The sequence below is a fragment of the Equus quagga genome, chromosome 9 (genome assembly GCF_021613505.1).
Source record: "Equus quagga isolate Etosha38 chromosome 9, UCLA_HA_Equagga_1.0, whole genome shotgun sequence".
NCBI lineage: Eukaryota > Metazoa > Chordata > Mammalia > Perissodactyla > Equidae > Equus > Equus quagga.
Genome location: NC_060275.1, coordinates 15727735 through 15744443, shown reverse-complemented (window position 1 = coordinate 15744443; position 16709 = coordinate 15727735). Strand labels below are relative to the sequence as shown.

The window sequence follows — 16709 nt, the reverse complement described above, 5'->3', positions numbered from 1 at the left end:
ACTCAGAGCCAAGAGACAGTCATGCTGTCTCTCCCTACACAGGGGGCTGTGTGAAGTTGTTCTGCACTGGGTACAACAAGATGGTCCTCCTGTGGCCTGACACATGTAGCATCATTTCCAAACAGTGGAGGGTAAAGATAGAGCCACCAGAAGCCATGAAAACCCAAGCATGTTGCAAAAACATGCTTGGGTTCACTCATTACAAACGAGTTCTTTGGCTTCTCAGAGGAACCACTTGAAGGTCATCTCCACTTAAAATCCTTGGATCAGCAGCTCCTTGTTGCTTCATTATCCAAGTCTACTAAAATTTTTAGAGTAGCTGATGATGAAAATTCCACCCAATTTTTTTTTGCTTCGTGGGGTGGGAGGAAAAAAAACCAACATGTGAGTCTATTTGAAATCATTTTATGAATTTTAATCATAGCAAATGTGTTTTAACAGTAGTCGTAAAATCAACATTACCACATATACAAAGGACAAGACATCAGTTTGGCATACAAAAATACCATATATTAAAATTGGGTTCATTGGAAAAACTCAAGACTTACTAAGACACCATCTACAACAGAGAGCAAGCAAGAATGCTTTTAAGACATTCTGATTTATAAACAGCAGCTTGATATCCTCTTTACAACGTCAATATTTGGCAACATTTGGACAATATTTTCTACACAGCCCAGCAGCTCATTTATCTGTGGAGCTATTTGGCCCTTTAAAAGAAAAGCTCCTAAAATAAATAATCCACATAATTGTAAATGAAACATGTCAAGGACTTGAGTTAACAGCCTCTGAGCAGCATTCATCTAGCCATTTGACTGGAGTATTAGTTATCAAGAGGGCCAGGGAACCCACCAGTGGAGCCGAAAGACTGGCAGGAACCCTGAGCAGCAGCTGCATGGCTTATGTTGGGAGTTTGTAACCACCCCAAGCTGAAACCAGCTTCCTCACCTGCAACAGTCAAGTGAGGCAGACAGGAACAAGTGGTGGAATAAAAAAATATAATAAATGACAACCACCAGGATAGAAACCAAAATATTCTTGAATAAGTCTTCCCAATGGTATTAACCTATTCAAGTCAGGATACATCCACAGGCACAGACACTGCATTTCACAGTGAAGAGGATGTTATTAGCATTTATCTCTAATGACTCAGCAATGAGCTCTAGAGGCTCTGAAATTGTCTAGTGTGCTAACAACCCAATGGGGCCTCCGTGGATCCTCTCATCAGCTGAGCACATTCCCTATATGTCTTCAACTGAAACATCCTGAATTGAATTTGGTAGCCATGCTGGAATGACAGACTGTGTTTGGCTAAGTTATCCCTAGTTGTTTTGTGTTTCTTTCTTTAGCTGGTTTCTGCCACAACTGACCTTTAGCTCCTATATATTTTGTTTGGAGCTCTAAGCCCATTACGGACTTCCTCTCCCTTTTTGCAAGTATTTTCTCACTCTCTGGGTATATCTGCCTCTCTGTTGCTACAGACCCAAGGCCACCTCTCCACCCCTCCCAAACAGGATCTATTTAATAGTTCAGTTGTCTCTCAGCCAGGAAAATCCAACCAGGAATTTCCTGAAGCACAGGGTAAGATACCTGCTACACTATTCTCCTGCTATTTAAACAGAGATGACATAGATATTAACTGTTCCCCTGAAAGGGGCATTTGCCTCATCCATTTCCTTCTTCTTACAGCCCATGTGCCTTCACCATCATCATATCCAACTGTCTGCTTCTGGATTCTCAAAAAGCAATGTCAAATTAAAAATTGAGCATCCCTTTGGAAAACTCTTGTTAGAATAACCCAATAACTCACACCCCAGGGAGACTACAGAAGACTTTTACATGGGCTACTAGCCCTGCATCCCGTAGTGATGAATTTAAATTAATGTTCTAGAAGAACAGGGACAGCTATACGAGAACACCCCCAGAAAAACAAAGAAAATACATGCTATTGCAGACCTCAAGAGACCCATCAGTACTTTGCCCCAAATATTACTGATTGTCCCTAGAAAGATCATAATATGAATAGTATCAAAAACCTTAGACTAGAACAATAAAGTCCAGCTAACGAGATGAGTGTTTTCAAGCACCACTACATCATAAGTGAGATATACATAGTGGGATACCCCAGGCAGTGAATCCTGAAAAAAAAAAAAAAAAATCATTGGCCCAACTGTGCAAGGAAACTTGTGCAGAAAAATCAGAGCCATATTGCAAGAGTTCAGGAATAATGGTGCTCCACCCATGACCACTTGAGCAGAGCCAAAAAATGTTATTTGAGGGAGAGAGAAATTAAATGCCCCACCTGCTTAATGATCAATGGCTTTCCAATGAAACATACACAGTAGACGCCACCTCTTCATATATTTGAAAAGTTTCAAGAGTTTAGTTATATAGACACTCCCAAAGGTAGTTGGTTTGACATAATGTATATAGCCAATAGCATTTGTTAAGATATTAACATCTAAATTCAACATTGTATAATCCACAAACTGGAAAACATGACTAACAACATTTTTTACTTGATTTTTTTAACTCCTATTATAGCTAACTCATGTGTGTGTGTATCTACATATATGTATCTATACCTATACAGATATATATCTATATAGATAGCTATAGATATATACCTACATATAGTGAATCAATTGTGTCAGAAAAATCAATGGCTTGAATTTCCACTTATTTTTTAGAAGTATTTCATGTCAAACAAAATTTAGCAACTGATCATCATTGCTTTTGAAATAGATTATTACTTTCAAAAGTTACTGAATTATCTTGACTATCTCTTTCTTCTTTGGAGTCTCTGTTTTGGTAAGGATTACCTTGTGGGTGACATTTTACTGAGAATGATGGAAATGACAAGGAACAGCCTCTCCTTCTAGGTCAAGGATGACAGAGCAACTGACTGACGACACTTCTTATATGGAAACAAAATGCTGACTGGTTGGCAGCATTTTTCTAAGAGAAGCTAGAAATTCAAGCCTTTTGCCTATCACTTCTCTCATAGCAGTAACCTCTGGATCTCTAACTTCCTCTTAAGTTTAAAGAAAAATGACCATTTCAGCAAAAAAATTTAAATAATTTTTAAAGACAAGCTAAAAAGAACAGTTATGCCCATTGATGAGTTCTAGAAAAAAAATCAACCTAACTCTGCTAAAGTGAAGCACATGTATTTGGTTTGCATTACATTCAGAAACAATAAAAAGCAGACTAACCAATTTTGACACAGTATAGGTTTTCAAATAAAACAACAGGAACTCTTCAAATCAAAATCTAGACTAGAATAAATACTGGGCTATCAGGAGGAGTCTCCTCTTTCTATGAAAATATATCTCAAACTGAGTTTTCTGCTTCCTTTTCCTCACTTAGAAAGCAATTTTAGTAACTTTGATAACCCCCAAGTCTATAAATTCCATGGGCAATGTTTTTTAATGTTAAAAAAAAAAAAGTGCCTTTGTGCAAGGCTTCAAATCTCCAATTTTTTCAGTGATAACTAAAATAAAAACCCAAACAAAAATAAGACAATGTCAAATCTCACTCTAAAAATAGTACCAATGTTTTAGCCTGGCATCTGAAAAATGATGCCCACATATACCCACACCAAATACAACAAGCTGGCAGACTTCAGGGCAAACCAAAACACTTTCTATGAACACTGCAAAATGTGCTTGCTCTTATATTGCACACCTCACTAATGCAGCAATGACATCTGGGTAAGATGTTGAAAGTGAAGACAGATTTCATTAGGCTTTTTTTTTTTTTCTGTAACATTTACTTTCGGGCCACAAGACCCTAAACACAATTTCACAGTACAGGTCATGCATAGCTTGCAAGTCAAATGTTTTACAGCTACTGTCAACTACTATTTTTGGACAAGAGATTCACATGCAGCTAATGATCCCAGAAAAGGGGCTTCATAAAGCACTCTTGAAGCTTCACTGATCCTTCCTTGGCCCAAATTATCTAAGTAATAAACTCAAAGGGCAATCAATGAATTTTTACTGTCATACTTGAGATCATATACTTTTTAAGCCTAGAAAGGAATTTTCTTTTTAGCCAGTTCCATGTTACTAAACCACAAACTGTCTTCTTAGCCTTACTCTGTTCCTCCATTAACACTTGGCTGCTAGATCCCAATGCACAATCATCCAGAACCGCAGTGTTCAATATGATGGCCACTAGCCAGATGTGAGTGACTAAGCTTAAATAACTTAAATAAAATACAAAATCCAGTTTCTCAGTCATATTAACCCCACTTCAGTTGCCCAATAGCCAATGTGGCTAGCGGCTACTGTACTGGACAGCATAGGTCATAGAACATTTCATCATCAGAGAAGGCTCTGCTGAACAGCACCAATCCCAAGGGCTGCACTAGCACACGGTTCAACCTCCAGGGGACCTGCTCTTAAGTCATGTGCAAGATTAAACTTAATTATACTCTTAAGGAAAACGCCTTATAGCTTCCTGATCATAAAGTATGACTGGAACTGAGAAGCTATCTGCCTTTCATCACAACTTATGCCCCAGGTCATTATACAAAAATTTTCCAAAGACAATGCTTTTTATAGCATACTTGGCTCTACTTAACATATTAAGCATTCTCTTATGTCCAGATCATTAATAAAGACGAAAATTCATGCTTCTTATAGTTTACTATTTACACAACACTCACTGTCCTTTACATATAAGAGGAGGAGGGGGAAACCAACAGTTTGCAATTTAAAAAATTCAAATCACATGGTTTTCTTTGAATGTCTATGCTCTTCCTTAAATCAACCCTCCTTTCATTTCCCATAGAGGTAGATGCTAACTGAAACGAATACATAAATTTACAACAACAACAAAAAAACTTAAAGCAATAGTTGAGTTAGTAAAGGGTATCACCCACCCTGAAAAGGATCAGAGGCCAACAGAGATGTTGACAGGCCTACGAAGGAGCGAGAGGAGCCTGCAGTGTAAACGTTGCTGTCTCCCTTTGGCTCCAAAATCACTAGCTCCCACACACCTCTGTGGCCCTCAGTGGACTCATCCATAAAATGAAGCCACCAGAGGTTGCTTCCAGCTCTAACTTTCTGTGCTTTCAGTTGTGATTTTTTTTCACGGACTGTGAATTCTGGCTGATTGTGTTACTGGACTTTAGTCACATGGAGTAGAGGAGTTGTTAGTGTCATGGGTAAATGCCAGAAAAGGCCAGAGCAAGGGGATGACAAATAACATTAAAACATCATTAAATCTATAAAAATTCTATCTGGCAGGCTGAGACATCACACACATACACACACACACGTGCGTGAATGCACACCCTAACAAGCAAATAGACTAATAACTGCAGGCAGAATCCATTCAAACAATGTTTCTTATGTCAGTAAGATTCACACAAAAAATTCTGACTTGGGTCGTTATTGTTTTTTTAAATTGTAAAGTCAAGAATCTATCAGAGAGATGATTAATTTTGCACTGCTTAATCATGGCTCTAGCATGGGGTTATTCTGAAGTAAAAGTTACATGGGCATTTTTACCCCATGGTTTCCCACTAAAAAATACAGGTGCTGTATCCTCACACACATTAGTGTCTATATGTAACCTACTTAACATGTAGAACTCTATCACACACTACACTACAGAGCCAGTCATTTCATACTGTACATAAATGTATGTAGATATCATCCACAAAACTAATTGGAATGTGGCATGGCTTAAAATTACAAGGGTAAAGTCCATTTGAAATGCAGCATTCTTAATGCAACATTTCTGTGGGGTTTTTTTTCCCCAAGAGGAATAGAAATTAGGTCAGACATGCATTACGGCAGCCTGGAGAGTCTGAGAAATTGACACTAACCCAACAATATATTATGTTACGTAATAGAGGATAGTATTCAGCTAATATGATACCTAAATTATTAATACCAAATAAATCCTAGATTATTCGTTGTATAATGCCCAATAGCTTACACAATAAAATGGCATTTTAACCTAATTTCTACTTTGAGCTTTCAAAGACATTTCCTAAAGGTCTTACGACAAATTTGAAAGATCTGAAAAATCTGAGTTCATATTTTTATATCAAATCCTCACACCAAAGAACAGTGCTAGCCTTGGATTCTAGGTATTCTATTGTCATTTTATCTCACATTTATTCCATCACTTTAACGTGCATATTGTGTGCTGCTTGAAGGTAACAGCATATAAGTAAATTAAATTGTCTCAGTGTTACAGGCTATGTCTAGCCTTGCTTTTTGGAAGCATCAGTGCTCATCTTTCCCTCCCCCTATTTTCAAGGATTCAATGGAACATAAACAGATATATTTATGAGAGGAGTCCTTGTCACATATCGCTTGCTTCACGAACTCCATAAAAGAAATTAGAAGAGAACTGTAAAGCTCACAGCTATCTCGGAATGCACACACATCCCAGCAGAGGAATTTATCATCTGAGACCAGCAGATCTTGCTTCACGAGCATCTATACACCATTACACATTTAAGGATATCTGAGAATTGATGATGAACTGGTCCACTTAAATTGGGAATGTAAGTTGTTAGTTTATCTCGCCACTTTTCTCAATAAAAACATATTTTGAAATACAAGAGATTTTCTCACTCATACCAACAAAAGGAAACTGGAATTCTAAACGGTTTAACTTTCATGGAAAAATATCTTTCAAAAAATAATCATGGACTGTCTATTAAAATGCCAGTCCAGGTTTGTCATCCATTAACAACACTCAAGGCTATTATAATACCCCAAACCTGGGAGACAAGATAGATTCTTCTGTTAGTCTCTAATTGTGCCTCATAGAATACAGGACTTGAATGCACAGAAGAGGAGCAAGTGTCGGAAGTGACATATATGTGACACCTCACTGGGAGTGTCTTGGTGCCCATGAGGCAGCCACCATTTTGGACCCTGGACTCATTTGCACCCACAAAGTCTTACCCCTGGGATTCTTCTGAAAAGATTCAAAACCTGAGGTAAATCAATTACACACACACACACATATACACACAAATACACAATATTTACATCTAAAATTCTTATTTTGTGAGATGGCTTGAGAAAAATTGGCCTACAGGTTTCCTGTGGGGTTAGGCATTTCTCATTATTACTCAGTTTATTGCTCCCCTGTTGGGCGTTCAGTTTAATAAACACGTAGCAAGCTCTAATTACAAGGGGAAGAAAAATGAAGATACCTGACAAAACACAACACACTGGAAACACTTGTTCAAATATTTTCTTCAAAAAACGACTGCCTGCTTAACTTACTTTAATTTGGGTGCCATTCAAAAAGTATAAAAAGCCTTAGCAACTAAATGAAGACTAGGTTTTGTTTTAAAAAAAGGAAAGAAACCAGCACTGCATGTCGCCGCTGAATTTTTACTTGGATTCTCAGGTTTAATTCTACTTGTACACATAGCATCTTTGTTTGAATCTACCACATTTAGAGAAGATCACATTGTATGCACTGGCACAGTTTAACATCTAAGTAGAGTATGTCTATCTTGTAACATGATTTTGAAAAATCATAAATTACAATCCATTTAATAAATGATTATGAGGATGCATGCAATCGTCTTCAAAGCTGTCGCCATCAACACTCAGAGCGATCTGGGTGGCGTCTTGTTGAGACCTCACACTCTGCCCTTCATGTCAGTCTTCGGATAATCAAATGGCAGCCCAGAGGCCAGTGCTCGGCACCAAATGATCAGCATCGCTCCCCATCTTCTCATCATGATCCCATCACCAACATCTGCTCAACCCCTAGTTGGCACCCACAAGAGACTCCCTGCAGCCCTCTTCAGCCACAGGATATCACAGTGAAGCGCTTAGAAATGCAGGACATGTTGTGGAGCACGATGCCGAGAAGGAAGACCAGGACACAGGCCACCAAGATCACAGTGCACACCCCAGACCAGGTGGAGCTTTTCACCACACCCCGCCTGTCTTGCTCCTCCTCCGCTGCCTCCTGGGGAGCCCCGCCTTGCAGAGGCTGCTGTTCGGCAGGGATGGTCACCACGGTGACAGACTTCTGCTGGCTCCCAGGCAGCAGGCGGCAGCCCATGTCTCCGGGCAACAGCGCTCGCTCCTTGGAGATGGGCAGGGGCAGCATGTAGCACCCATTGCTGGGAAGTTTGATGAAGACTGGGGTGTGCTCGGAGGCATGCGGGATGGCAATGACTGCAAGGACCTCGGGGTCATCGGGGAGCTGCGACACGGAGAAGCCCGGGGGCAGCTTGGTGATGCCCCGGCACCAGGGGCACCTCACATCCTTCTGGCTCGTCCTCATCTGCTGGAGGCACACCGAGCAGCAGGTGTGTTTGCAATCCAGCAACTTGGGCCTTCGCCGGGGGCTGTAATAATTGAAACAGATCTGACATTCCAGCAACGAATCTTGGGAGAGTGTCTCCATTGTGGATTGTGAACAGAAAAGTCAAGGCCAAGGGGAAGGAGATTGTTCTCAGAGTCCTCCACTCCGGCACCTTCCTTCTTCGAGTCTTTCCAAAGTTGTGAGGTGATAGGGGAGCTCAGAAGCATCTAGCACTCTTAAGTGTGTTCATATCTGAAGGAGACAAAAAATGCAAAGTTAGTTATTTCAAACAAGCTGAGAAGTCAGCATATCTAATGGATTTATACCACTGCTCAAAAGTCTTGACACTGGGTCAAAAGCATACAATTTCCCTGTCATGAGACTGTAGGATTCCCATAACGTCCAGTGGAAGATGGATGAGTTGTCTCAGATGCCTTGTCACTGTGAATACTTTGCTCCCTTCTAAAGAAACAAATACCTCTGTGGGGGTATATGATGCCCCCACACTTCACAAACACAGAGTCTGTCGTTTCTGTTTTGTACATTTCAGTGGACCCTGGATTGTTCTTGCAAATACCCTGGAGAAAGTCTCTTGCTTCCAAAAAGTTTGTAGCATTTCCTAAAAGTAAATTTCTTTCCTTGCATCCTCTGACCTTCTTTTACTGACTCTACTGACCCTCCTATAAGCATTCATTGCCAGATGTGGGCAACTTCACAAATCCAGGTACTTCCTGTCACTAGCTTGCCCACTTTCAATAGGTTAGAACTATTCCTCTCTCACAGGTAATTAAAAGGATGCCACCAAAGAAGCACAGGCAGACATCTATTATCTGTTCCACCAAATCAATTGAACCAAGGTAATTCTTGTCAATTGGTTTTAAAAGAGACAAAAATAAAACAACAAAAAAGACCAAAACAACAACAAAACCAGCAGCTACAATAAACCTTCAGGCAGTTGGGGTTACCAAGGCACACAGGACCACTAGGATTTCAGATCACCAGGATTTCTCAGTCAGTTCTTTCAATTTCATTACTATTTAGGTTGCACCAAGTAACACAACTACAAGCGAATACTATTAATTCACTTATCATAATCAAGTATTATATAAAAAAGGTTGACAGAGAGGACTTGCAGGCAGCCCTCTCCATAAGAAGAAAAAGAGTTACCCTTCTGGTATGGACAGGAGGCAGAGTAACTTAGTCCTTCTTCAACTTCACTGGGGTTTGAGGCCCCGTTCCCCCACCGAGTGCTCCAGCAGTGTTTCAGTGAAAGCTGCCCATCCCCGTTTCCTATTGAAAGCATCCAAATTATGTCTCTCGATGGAGCCAGGATGACTCTGGAAAGAACTATTCAACCACTATCGCAGAAATAATTGCTAGTCCTAGAACCCCACCTACACCCAGAGGCAGGAGCTAATAACACAGAAAAGCTTCTTGACATTTTTCTTAAAAAATTAACCTTCTTTTTCTTTCTAACTTCCTTCGTGAAATTAAGTTACCCCTTTGTGTATCCCCTTCCCCAGTGAGACACAATTTGTTAAAATCAAAATTGAGAATGCAGAAAAAGTTAAGTTTAAAGTCAAAAATAATCACTGATAAAAATTAACATTGATGATCAAAATAGCAATATATTTCAAAATATTTTAGCTGTAGTAAGAGCACCTAAATGGAATTACTGAAAGTAAAATATAGTAATAAAGCATTCAGAAAGCTCACATCATAATCAACTACTTATCTATCCACTAATTCAAGAAATATTTACTGGATAATTGAAGTTTGCTAAGAGTAGAACTTAAATGTTCTCACCAAAAAGATAAACCCACACATCTCTGGTCAGCTAATTTTCAACAAGGGAACCAAGCACCTACAATGGAGACAGGAAATTCTCTTCAATAAATGGTGTTGGGAAAACTGGACAGCCACATGCAAAAGAATGAAAGTAGACCATTATCTTACACCATACACAAAACGTAACTCAAAAGGGATTAGACTTGAATGGAAGACCTGGAACCATTAAACTTCTAGAAGAAAACACAGGCAGTACACTCTTCAACATCAGTCTTAACTGCATATTTTTATAGATGGGGCAAGATGGGGCAAGGGAAACAACAGAAAAAATAAACAAATGGGGACTATATCAAACTAAAAAGCTTCTACACAGCAAAGGAAACCATCAACAAAATGAAAGGACAACCTAACAATTGGGAGAAGACATTTACTAACCATATATCAGATAAGGGGTTAATATCCAAAGTATACAAAGAACTCAAACACCTCAACAACAAAAAAACCAACAGCCCAATTAAAAATGGGCAAAAGAGGTGAACAGATATTTCTCCAAAGAAGATATACAAATGGGCAACAGGCACATGAAAGGATGTTCAACATCATTAACGATCAGGGAAATGCAAATCAAAACTACAATGAGATATCATCTTACTCCCATCAGAATGGCTATAATTAACAAGACAGGAAACAATCAATATTGGAGAATATGTGGAGAGAAGGGAACCCTCATATACTGCTGATGGGAGTGCAAACTGGTGCAGCCACTATGGAAAACAGTATGGAGATTCCTTGAAAAATTAAGAATAGATCTACTGTATGATCCAGCTATTCCTCTGCTGGGCATTTATCCAAAGAACATGAAATCACAAATGCCTAAAGATACATGCACCCCTGCATTCATTATAGCATTATTCACAATAGCCAAGACTTAGAAGCATCCTAGGTACCCATCAAGGGACGAATGGATAAAGAAGATGTGGTATATACACATAATGGAATACTACTCAGCCATAAGAAACGATGACATCTGGCCATTTGTGACAACATGGATGGACTTTGAGGGTATTACGCTAAGTGAAATAAGTGAGAGGAAGAAAGTCAAATACCACATGATCTCACTCATAAGTAGAAGATAAAAACAAAAAGCAAACACATAGAAACAGAGATTGGATTGGTGGTTACCAGAGGGGAAGGTGGAGGGAGGAGGGGGAGAGGGGTGATTAGGCTCACATGTGTGTGGTGATGGATGGTAATTAGTCTTTGGGTGGTGATCATGTTATAATCTACACAGAAATCAAAATATATAATGATGTAAACCTTAAATTTATATAATGTTATAAACCAATGTTACTGCAATAAAAAATAAATTTAAAAAATAAATATGTGAGGTGATAGATGTGTTAATTAACTCAGTGGAGGGAAGACTTTCACAAGATGTATGTCAGATCACCACGATGTACATTTTAAATATCTTACAATTTCATTTGTCAATTATACCTCAATAAAGCTGAAAAAAAAATAAAGAAATACCTATTGAGTATCTATCACGCATAAAGCACAATGCTGGCTACTGTAGGATATAAAGATGAATCAGATCCAAATCCTACTCTTAAGCAATTTAAAGTTAGGTAAGAACGAACAAATGGAAATATTTTCTCTTCCATTTGCTTATTCATTCAAATTCTCATTGAATATCTACCACATTACAATTGAATCACATTAAATATCTACCACGTGTCAAGCATTATGGTATTTATTTTTGTCCCTTGCAACTAAGACCTTGTCACTGCCCATAAGAAACTCTGAGCCCAGAAGTTCTCAAACAGTTATGCACATAAACAGTTGTAATGTAAATACAAAGTGATACACGCCATACAGGAGCTGGAGGAGTCAGGGATGGCTCAGCAAAAAATCTGGGTTATGGAGAGGATTTAGACATGTAAAATCCAGGGACAGGTTATTTTCAGGTTCAGAAATCAGCATGAGCAAAGGAAAGGAGGTGAGCAATCACAGAATGATTTCTATACTCTGGCTGTGACACACTGGGTAGAAAGTTTTTTCTAATACAAGAGTAACTTACAGATGCCGTCTCTAAGAGTTTTATAGAGTTAGCTCTTACGTTTAGGTTTTTGCTACAGAAGACTTTTAAAGAAACAGAATTCTCACAAAACCTGCAAGCACCCTCCCACAGGCCCAGCCAGGGAAAGCAGGTCCCATAGGAAGGGGAGAGATGAGCATAGCCAGGCACAGGCCACAGGCCACAGACCACAGACCGTGGACAGCCTCAAGAGCCAGGCCAAAGATGTGGGACTTTCTAGTGGGCAATGGGAAAACACCAGAAAGGTTAAGGCTATGAGAATGATTCATCAGGCAGCCATATTCAGGATAGACTGGAAAGACCTGCTGGGAAGCTATTATAATATTAGACGAGATAATGAGTAGCTGAGGTAAATAGTGGCAATTACGATGGAGAGATGAAAACTGCTGAGAGGCCTTACAGAAGTCGAGTGGGATCTGGCAGTGTATTACAATGAGGTTGTAAGCGGGGTGAAGTCTCGAGAGAAGGGTGGTATCATTAAGAGAAACAGGGATGGCGAAGAGAAAGACAGAGAGTTCCATTTTGGCCATATTCCATTTGAGGTGCAGGAAGATGGAAAAAATAAGTTATTCAGGAAGATATTAAAGATCCAAAAAGAAGCTGAAAATGTGGAGCTGATATTGCAGCAAAAAGTAGGGACTGGCCCTAAGAGATCCAGGTGGCATCCACAGAGAAGAGATACCAGCCAGATAAAACAGAACAGAGAGGTCAAAAGGAAGAAGAGGGTCAGAAGTAGGGGGAAACCCATCAATGTCTCCCAGCACATTTCCCAGGCAAAAGAGTTCCAAGCAGCATAAGGTTATGGGGAGCGAACATTAAGAAAAGACTGGGGGCCGGCCCCATAGCCAAGTGGTTAGAGTTCTGCATGCTCTGCTTCAGCAGTCGGGGTGCGCAGATTCGGATCCCAGGTGTGGACCTACTGCACTCATCAGCCATGTTGTGGAGGTATCCCACATAAAAAAATTGGAGGAGGGTTGGCACAGATGTTTGCTCAGGGTGAATCTACCTCATCAAAAAAAGAATAAAAAAGAAAAAGACAAGACTTGGGGTTCGGTGACCAGGAGGTCACTAGCATTTTTGATAGAGGTCTCAGCAAAGTATCAGGGTTATGATGGAGACTGGAGGGGGCTAGTATGTGAATATTAGATTCCCCTGTGAGGTAGTGTGAAGTGAAGGGGTAGGATGGTGGCTTGGAGAGAGAAGAATCAAGGAATGCTTTTTTTTATGTTCAGAAGAGACATTTGAGCACAGAGGGGCAGAGGAGGCAAGTTAGGGCGCTCAAAGCCAGATGGTCTGGTCCAATATGGTGACCACCAGGCACAGGTATAAGCGGAAGGTAGTGTGTGGAGCTTAGAAAGGGGGAAATGTGTGGACCACTGCAGTGGAGAACGTGGAACGGATCCAGAAATCCCCAGTGTATTAGCAAGTAGGGTAGAATTCTTCTACTTTTATACCCAAGGTACTGAATTTATTTTTTCTTAAAAAAACAAAAACAAAAACAAAACACAGGGTTTGCTGATGAATCTCGGCAAATGCCCTTACCTAGCCTTACTGTTAAAGGCGACCGTCAGAGATCAGCCCATAAGGTTACAAATTACAGGGAGATGTGAAGGGGGTGGGGGGATAGATCACTTTGAACACCAGTGGTAGAAACAACAAAAGTGTGGAGGGGGTATGAAAAAAGCACAGATTCTTGTAATGCTATGAATTTGGAGAGGACAACCAACTTCACTGTAAATGGAGTCAGGAACAAAAAATGTTTCATGACCATCAATCTATTTCTTAACCTTCTTTCCATATAAAGATATGGGAAGCAGCTTAGCAGGGTGGGAAGAATAGGGGCTTTGGCCTCAAAGAATCTTGGGTCAAATCCTTGTACTATCACTGCGATACTGGCACGTGTCATTTAACTTCTCAGGAGCCTACTGCCTCACCAGCCAGGCAGGGATGAAGGAATTGTGGCTGAAGGTCAAGTGAGTTCAAAGAGTTCAGGGCTTCAGGACAGCTATGGAGCGAAGGGCTTGGCTCTAGCTCTCTCCTCCCTCCCAGCTCTCCCTTCAGCGCTGTGTGTGATCTGCCCAGAGGCACTTCCTGGCTCTCAAAGAACTGCCATTTTGAACAGCTTGGAAGGAGAGATGCAAGTGTTCTCTTTGGCTCTGCCCCAAGACCTGCCACACCATCATTTTTCAACAAAACCAACATTCAATTTTATTCATGAATTTATGTTCCAAGTAATGTTCACTTAATTGCTGTTGAGCTCCCTTAAAATTAGATTATACTACTCAATTTCCAACTCTATCCGAGTCAGCTCTAGGCCTGACAACACAGGCTGAACACAAAAGCAGAATGGGAAAACACTTCCTATTTTCCGTGCTCAGCCACTCAAGCTATTTTTTTTTTAAAGATTTTATTTTTTTTCCTTTTTCTCCCCAAAGACGCCCAGTACATAGTTGTATATTCTTCGTTGTGGGTCCTTCTAGTTGTGACATGTGGGACGCTGCCTCAGCGTGGTTTGATGAGCAGTGCCATGTCCGCGCCCAGGATTCGAACCAACGAAACACTGGGCTGCCTGCAGCAGAGCGTGCGAACTTAACCACTTGGCCACGGGGCCAGCCCGCCACTCAAGCCTTTTTGACAGTAGCCTCTCTGATTTATACACTGATTTGTTCTATATTAAGCCAGCCTGTACCGAATTCCAGTTTATTTTCTGGAGCATAATTAGTAATGATGATGATTAGTTAGGTAAAGAGAAGGAAATTTATGAGGGTATGGACCGAAGCTAATGATGAATCATTCTTTCTCCCTTTCATCATAAACTCAAAAGATGTGAGTCAACTACCAAGAAAAGGAATGGAAACAAGGTCCACACAGGCTAGAAGAGAAACTTAGAGTTTCCGGTCAAATGCGTTATATGCAAGCACACACTGGCAATTGCTTTAGGAACTTGTGTTTGGCAAGATGTAATGCTCAGATAAAATACTCTTTAAATTTAAAAGGAAAGAACGCTTTGGTAGAATGCATCAGAACAAGTATAGACAATCATGCATCGCTTAACAATGGGGACTCGTTAGGGGATTTTGTCATTGTGCAAACATCATAGAGTGTACTTATACAAACCTGGATGGTATAGCCTACTACACACCTAGGCTACATGGTACTAATCTTCTGGGACCACCGTCGTATATGCAGTCCATTGTTGACTGAAACATCGTTATGTGGCACATGACTACACTGAAATATATTGGAACAATTTTTAAATGTCACTACAATTTATTTTGAAAGAACTAAGGTAAAGATCAAAAAACAGACTGCAAAAAGAGGAAAAGTAGCTAAGGGAGGGCATTCTCAAAATAATTATGGCTCACGAGATAGAACTTTTTTTCTAATACATCTTCATAAAATGGCACTTAGTTTCATAAATAATATCAATTGTACAAACACGCAGGTGAAAGGCCTTGAGTAACCACTGAACTTGATACCAATGCACACCTTGGTTTTAAATACTTTAAAAAGTGGATTGAGACTTGTGTAGATGGAGGGAGGCGTGATTTGGGGAGGAAATGCCAAAAAACCAAAGGGGTATATCTGTTTCTGTTGTCGTTGGGGCACAGTGGATTTTGGCACTTTACAACACCGATATATTTTCACAAAATAAAATTTCTTCTTTTTCTTAGCCTATATAATTTTAAGCACCTTTATAAAAGGTGTGGGGGTGATAAAATGCTCCCAGGAATTTAGTGGGTAATAAAATAGCTAAGGTCTCCAACACTGGATCTTCATAGTCCCAGTTGCTTTTAGAAGTCCAGGCATATGAGGCTACAAAGGCTGACGAAATAAATAATCCAGATAATTTTACTCTCCTTATACTCCTCATACGTTCCGATTTAGGTTTGTGACAGTGGCATTAATTACGAAGCCTCTCCCCCAGAACTGTGGCATGAACTGATATTGATTACATCTGGCTGACCTTGAATTGTTCTATTTGATGGTCTACATAAGGACCTTAAATTCAATGGTTGTGTTGAGAAAAATCTCAAAGGCAGACATTAAACTAGACACTACTTCTTTTCTTATTCCATTGAAATTGCTTGTCTGTCTGATGCAGGCCATTTACTCAATTCTTCAAGAAAATGTAAATATTTGAAACGAGATTAAACAAAATAATTACTATTCCATTTAATTTGGCATTTCAGCTAGCAAGACCACTCAGTTTTATTAGATCTTAGCAACACTCTGATTAGTGGCAAGAATGGGAACGGCCTGGTGGTGACAGATGTCACTGACTTTTGTTCTTCTGGTAGCAGAGAGCAATCTTTTTCAGGACACAATTGCCTAATACATGTAGAGTCCAATTGGTGTACCTATTGTCTTTGTTTTAAGGTAGAAGGCAGTGGATTCCAGGACTCTGACAAATCTCAAAGGAGAATTCCATTGGTCCAAGCTCTAACATTTGCACTGTTTCCTCCTGTGAGCATCCTGGTTTACCCTATTTGATGATGCAAAGAATCCAGAAAGTGAG

General features: G+C 39.9%; 1 protein-coding gene across 4 annotated transcripts in view; it reads right to left on the bottom strand.

Moving 5' to 3' along the window:
• Window positions 1-400: 400 nt before the first annotated feature.
• Window positions 401-16709, bottom strand: part of RNF152 (ring finger protein 152) — a 77078-nt gene continuing 60769 nt past the window's right edge. For all 4 annotated transcript variants that reach the window (XM_046671813.1, XM_046671814.1, XM_046671812.1 and 1 more), the window contains one exon: window positions 401-8556. In XM_046671813.1, coding sequence (XP_046527769.1) covers window positions 7795-8406 — 612 coding nt within the window. In that variant the 5' untranslated portion in view covers window positions 8407-8556 and the 3' untranslated portion in view covers window positions 401-7794. The remainder of the gene's footprint in view (window positions 8557-16709) is intronic.